The sequence below is a fragment of the Colletotrichum siamense genome (genome assembly GCF_013390195.1).
Source record: "Colletotrichum siamense strain Cg363 chromosome Unknown KSG_Cg363_contig06, whole genome shotgun sequence".
NCBI classification, from domain to species: Eukaryota; Fungi; Ascomycota; class Sordariomycetes; order Glomerellales; family Glomerellaceae; genus Colletotrichum; species Colletotrichum siamense.
This window is the reverse complement of record NW_023501019.1, coordinates 2,108,655-2,115,145: the sequence shown is the minus strand read 5'-3', so window position 1 is coordinate 2,115,145 and position 6,491 is coordinate 2,108,655. Positions and strand designations below refer to the sequence as shown.

The 6,491-nt window shown below is 51.0% G+C and overlaps 1 protein-coding gene across 1 annotated transcript; it reads right to left on the bottom strand.

Moving 5' to 3' along the window:
* Window positions 1–5,592: 5,592 nt before the first annotated feature.
* Window positions 5,593–6,162, bottom strand: CGCS363_v009544 (GPI-anchored CFEM domain protein; the record flags this gene model as incomplete). Its single annotated transcript, XM_036641393.1, has 2 exons — window positions 5,593–5,961; window positions 6,088–6,162. 2 exons carry the CDS (start codon window positions 6,160–6,162, stop codon window positions 5,593–5,595), a joined length of 444 nt encoding a protein of 147 aa, XP_036493518.1.
* Window positions 6,163–6,491: the final 329 nt, after the last annotated feature.

Genomic DNA, 6,491 nt, shown 5'->3' with positions numbered 1-6,491 from the left:
TGAGATGGCACCGCAGTTTAAAGACGGACCTCGTGTGCTTCATAGTGAACAGACATCAGGCCTTTTGATGACTTGCTGACTTGGGTACAAGGGCATCGTGCGAATACAGCATCTCGCCACAGTTATTTCCGCTGTTGTCCGGCTCGGGAGAGCCTCCACGAACCGATGCTGGTCCTCGGGTCACGCAAATAGCCGAGTTACATCCCATACGGGGGGCCGGCGACCTTTTCACTCTGGTCGTTTGTGATATGACAGGCAAACTGGTCTACTAGGGTGCGCCGCCTGTCATGCAAGCAGATCTCATCTAGCAAGATCGGAGATGGGGTGGAAAAGAAAGCAGCAGAAATCACTTGAAGGAGCGGCCGCAGTGTCTCAGAAACGGAGGGATGCACTTTGCACACGCACACAGACACACCGCCTACGGATACTCTGTGTCTGTACAGCTGGTCTCCTTGCAAAGTCGAACGAACTTTCTCGTCTACTGCATCCAATGGTGCAAAGGTGCGCGCGTCTGAGCGCACAAGAGCACACCAACTTGATGCGATGGTTTCTGGCTTGCGTGGGGACAGTCGCATCAGGTCGCGTCGTGCCAGAGCAATGGCGGCATCCGTAGCAGGATTGCCGAGCTTCTGGCTGGCCATCAAATCTTAATCATTTGGCTCCAGATCCAGACATGCAGTACCATCGCAAGTGTCTGTACGGTACTCCCACACGGGGAGGGTCCGGAGGGGTGTCATGCATTTGACAGGTCGACGACCCTGCAGCTGGTCACCTCCACCACCCCCTCGTCTCTGCAACCAGGCTTTGCAGACGGGGCAGCTCCGCAAGATCTCCAGCCATCGTGACTCTGAACCAGAGAAACAGGACAGTTGGTTTTCCCAATTCGTTGTTTTACTCGGGAATTCGGGCTTTCTCTCACGACGCGTCGTTTTTCTGGTCGAAGAAGCAGTCGTGGCCACGGAGCGAGATGAAAGGGCTCGCCTGCCAGGGCGTTGCCAGGTTCAAGTTTGACAAGCAAGGGCTCTAAAACAACAAACGAAATACTGTTGCTGGAGTGGAAGCTGAAAAGTTCCGAGCCGCCGGTTTGGCGTGCTTCAGGCACATGTGAGCATTCGACGACCTATTTGATCCCAGAAGGACCAGGTTCTTCTTCACGGAGGCACACCTGGTAATTACGCTTGACTTGACGGCGTGACGGCGCAACATCGGAAACGTCATCCCACCAGTCTTGTGAAGGCACCGCAGAGTCAAACACGGCGATGCCGACAGCAGCATCAGTGACCAAGCTCCTCCGAAGACATCTGTGAGGACTAGCGGAAACGGCTCTCATCTGGGAAGCAAGCTTGCCCCAAAGGACTGGCAAAAAGCTTCAACCAAGCCTGGCATGGCCCACATGGCCTCGGCCTGTGTAGGTTCGATCAGGAAAATGGCTATCCAGCTGCTCCTCATCCCCTAGGACGAGAGCAAAAGCATCAGAGCCGCCAAGCAGTTTGCGACAAGAGGAGGCATCATGATGTTGCGACACGATTGAAGTGTAACGATCGAACATGTCATGGGATCTCCAGCTCCTGAGTCGGTCTGGATAGCAGACAGCTACTTCTCAGCAGCAGAGATGAAAGATTACATAACGACAGACTGACGAAGACGAATGCTGACCAAAGGGGCGTCATCACCCCATTTCCAATGACCCAGGTCGCGTCGCTCGCGTCGCCGAGCGGCGAGGTGTTACCTCGTTCCTCTTGCAGAAGCAGAGGCAGAAGCAGAACCAGGACTAGAAGCAGAAGCAGAGCTAGCAGGAGTTTCCAACGTCAAAGCGTTCGCAGACAAACCCACCGTCAAGTTTCATACCAGACTTCAAAATGGTCAAAGCACCGTGCAGCTCTGCGGCGTCTCTGCAGCCAAACCACCAAAGCCGCCCTCGCAAACCCCAAGTTCCTCATCTGATCTCCCTGGCCCTGGTCCTGGTCCTGGTCTGTTTTTCTCTCTCACTCTGTCTGTCCCTGGGCGGCGGCTGAGAGCTGGATGATCGCATCAATCGGATTTGGAGCGTATCATGGCAATTCCAAGCCCATCCTGACAGGTACCCGATGTGAGAGTCCCCTCGGCTACCCTGTTCGCAACTAGCGTCTGGAAGGGGTATCGTCAAGCACGCGCGCTGCGAGTACCTCCCACGGCGGTACCCAGCGATGTACATGCACCGCAACACAAAACAACACAACACAACACAACACAACACAACACAACACAACACACCACACCACACCACGGATAGACCCAGCAAACTCTGACAGGTGGTGGAGAGGCCTGCAGGAACGGCTAGGCGTTGAAGCCTTGTCTGCCTTATGGAGAACTCGAGCGAGAGAAAAGGGGAACTGGCCCCATCCCGCTTAACCCTCGGCGAGAGCCCTGCATGTCCGGAATACGAAACCCTTGCTGCGATATCACGGCACTGCACTGCACTGCACTGCGCGATGGACGGCGGCGGCGAGATTGGGCAGTCGGCGCACTGGCGTCGAATTGACATGCCACAGGAAGAGATTAACTCAGTCCAAGACGACCGAGTAGCATCATCTTCAACTTGGGAGCCATGCTACGGATACATGGCCGCACGTACTTTGCCTTTCACACACGCCCCCTCCCCTCCCTCGCCGTCAACTTTCCCCCCCAATAACATGTCACCCCGCCCACACCAAGCCAGCGACTTTGACGTTTTCACGCCCATCTCCCAATACGTCTTGCGCTCCAGCCCATCGGCCGGCCTAAATGTACCTATCCCTCCGAGTGCACACGGGAGACGTTGCGTGGCGGCGCGGCTCTTGCAATCTGTATGCGTCTGCGTGGGTAGACTGTCGGACGGCGTCTCTGTCCCTGTGGGGGGGGGGGCAGCCTCTAACGCCCTCAGGTCTGTCTGGTTCAAGCCGAAAACGGCCAACAAGAAAGAGGACGGCCAGGACAACGGCACCGGCAAGACGCCGAATAATCCAGAAAGAATGCTACAGGCACGCAGCAGATTCTCACCATCGCCCGCTTGTCTGCCGTTGCCAAGACCTCGCGCCGTGACAATATCTTTAGGTGGGGGATATACGAAAAGATTGTGGCAGTGACGGCTAGTCTCATCCACCCTGGGCCGGCGTTAAGGTGACGAAGACCACTTCACTGTGAAGTAACATAGTATATTAAAGTATACTTTTTAGAAACTCTGCTAGTATATAGGCTACTTTTATAACTACCCCCTTTCCCTCTTTACTTCTCTTTTCTTATTTTTAGTAATTAAAAAGGATTATAGCTATTATTATACTTATTTCGTTTATATAGTCCTTATATTATAAAATTTCCTCTAATTTATTAATATCCTCTTTACGTTTTTCGTTATTAAGTTCTTATAAAGTTCTTATTTATTAATATATTTACTAGAGCTATAAATAAATATATTTTATATTTAGTTTACTATTTTATAAATATAAAAAATATATAGTAATTTATAAGATATAAATAAAGTATTTATAGTAGTTTTTATAATTATTTTTAGTTATAATATTAAAGAAAGTATTATTAATAAATTATTTAAACTTATTTTTATTTTCTTTTATTATTTAGATAAAGTAATATTTTATTTTTATTTAGTTATTAATTATTTTTATAATTAGTATTTTAGTTAATATAAGTTTAGATATAATAAGTTAATTTTATTAAAAATAATTAATAAGTAGAAGAAAACTTATATTCTTCTTCTTATATAATCTTATATAGTAAGTTATTTATAAACTATTAAAGTTATTAATAATATTCTTATAAACTTAGATTAAAGCTTTCTAGTTATTATAAATAGTATTATAATATATAGTAGGTATCTATTAAAGTATAAATAGAATTTTCATAGTATAGCGTAAACCTCTATAAATTAGATGTGGCTGGGCTTAAAAGGTGGAAGGTAACGAAGACCACTTCTGGCTAGATGGTTCCGGCTCATCTCTGTATATTGCGGCAACCATGAAGCTGTACGCTCGTTGTCACATACCTCATTGGGCTTCTTCCCAAGCAACTTGAAGGTTCCTGTATGTACTGTACTATGCAGTACATATAGCGTACATGGATGTCGGTTGCGTCGGCTGCATCGGCTGTACTAGACGGGATCAACACCGCAAAAGAGTCCTTACTGCGTAAACTCGAGCATTGCATCACCGCCTCGGCCGTCGGACTGGCAGCTCAGCCCCTGCTGCGTTGGACAATCCAGGCCGGAATTTCCAATCGGCCGTCGTTGGAAATGTAGCATTTGGACTACACCGCTCCCGATCTACAGATGCCGATATCGAAACGGTTGCTACCGTTCCATTCCAGCGTTTGCGCTGCATCTCATCTCATGAACGACGGAGACAACATCCAAGACAACATTTGCTCCCCCGGACGGGGTCTCCCGGTCTGGCCGTGAGCCTCATGGCAAATGACGCGGCTATCACCTCCGTTCCGTCCTCTTTTGCCGCGACCTCGGTGGCATTGTCAGTGTGCGGAGACCACCTCGAAATGGGACAGCATCCGCTCACCTGCGACGTCCATCGAAGCTTACCACGTGCCATCGTCGGCAGTCATTGAACCTACGTGCGTGCTACCAAGGTGTGCCAAGATTGTGCCGTACTTGGTAGTCGTCTTCATCGTCAACACACACCCAGCCTATCAAGTGCCATCTCAGCAAACATGTACCTCGGCGTACACTGCCTTCCCTGCAGTGCCTGCGTTGTGTGTGGTCGCAACGAGGCTTTGGAAGCGTAGCAAGCTTCTGGCATCTCGGATTTGACAGCGGGAAGAGGAAGATTTCCCTCAAACTCCAGGCGGGCGGTAGGGTCAGACAGACTTTTGTCAATCTCGCCGTTTGTTGATCCCCCTCCCGCACCTCCTACAGCTTTCGCCTGCATAAGGCCCGAGGGCGTTTGGGGAAAGTCCAGGATCCCTAGGCCGATGCTGAAGAAGGTTCGTCGAAAAACTCAAAATATCCTCACAAGCACCAGTACCAGCACCAGCACCAAGGCCAGGCCAGGCCAGGCCTCACGCACATGAACTGGCGGTCTGCTACCCCCGGACACACACAAATGCTACCCGCGTGCTGAGCTCGTCGTCGGCAGATGGATGATGTAAGGTCAGGGTCCAAGGAGAAGGGGTCCCGCCGATGTTTCGACGCTGCTTTTCCGCTGTTCTGCCGACATATATCCACAGACAAGACGGCGCGTTATCAACGTGACTTCGCTTTCGTATCGTCCGTTGTTAACCGCTTTGACCAAGACATTGCCGCTCTCAATGTCCAGCACCGTCGTTGCATTTGTTTGCAGGTGAAGAAGAACCCTTGTGCGGCCGCACTGATATCCCCAACCAATTGCATGGCATCAACAATTCCTGTCACTGACGAAAATAACGACACATTGATGATAATAACATGATTTGATTTTGGCAGAGAATAGGTGCAAAATTAACGCCACATCGAACCCAAAATAACAGCCATTAAAACCATGACGGGTAAGTCCACATACAGGCTCGGTGAGCCTTTAAAAAGACGACGAATGCCGGTTGTCGTCGCAAACATCAAAAACACTCCCAGGTTCATCACAGAGCAAAAAGCGCAGCGAAGAGACCACCAAGCAGCGCTCCAGGTCCCATGATGGGCGCCGCGTTGGCCGTGCCCGTGGCAGAGGGACTCGACGCGGTCTGGCTCGCACCGGTGGCCGCCGCGCTACCAGACGTGGTGGCATTGGCGCTCTTGCACACCACTTGATCGGGGACAGTGACGCCGGCACCGGTGCAAATGTCCTTTGCGTACTTGACGGCAGTGTCCTGGTCAGCCTTGGGACAGGCGTCGGCGAGACAGCAGGCGATGCCGTCGAGGAAGCCCGAGTTGGAGCAGATGCACTTGATGTCGAGGTTGCTGCAGCCGGCAATGGCAGTGCCTGATGTGTACTTGTTCACACATGTTTGCTGTAACCAAGGTCAGCCCACGAAGACGCCAACTGCTTCCTCCCGCCGACGGCAGATGCGACGTCAGGGGCAGGGGGGTTGAGAGCGAGAGCAAGAGGGGTACGGAGGACGGGAATGAGAACGTACTGCGCAGGTAGGAAGCTGCTGGACTTGGGCGCCGGCAAGCCCGGCAAGGGCGACTGCGACAATGGCGAACTTCATGTTTGGCAGGTTGCGGTATGCGGTATATGGTGCGAAGCGCTCGGTTGTGTGTTTGTCTCTCACTCTGATGTCCACTCTGAGGTGTTGGCAAAGCCGCGTGAAAATACGTCTGAGCGTGGGAAATGCAGCCGGCAGAAGAGAATTGCGACCTTGAGGGGCAGATTGAAAAAGGGAAAAGCGACACAGCTGCACAAAGGACGAGAAGAGGGGGAAGATCGAGGCACCTGATGGTTTGCTAAACTCGTGGTGCTTACCCCGATTCAGTCATGACTTACTTCAACCGCGCGCCACCAATCCTTATTTTCCCCTTCACCTTTCCATCCGCCTAC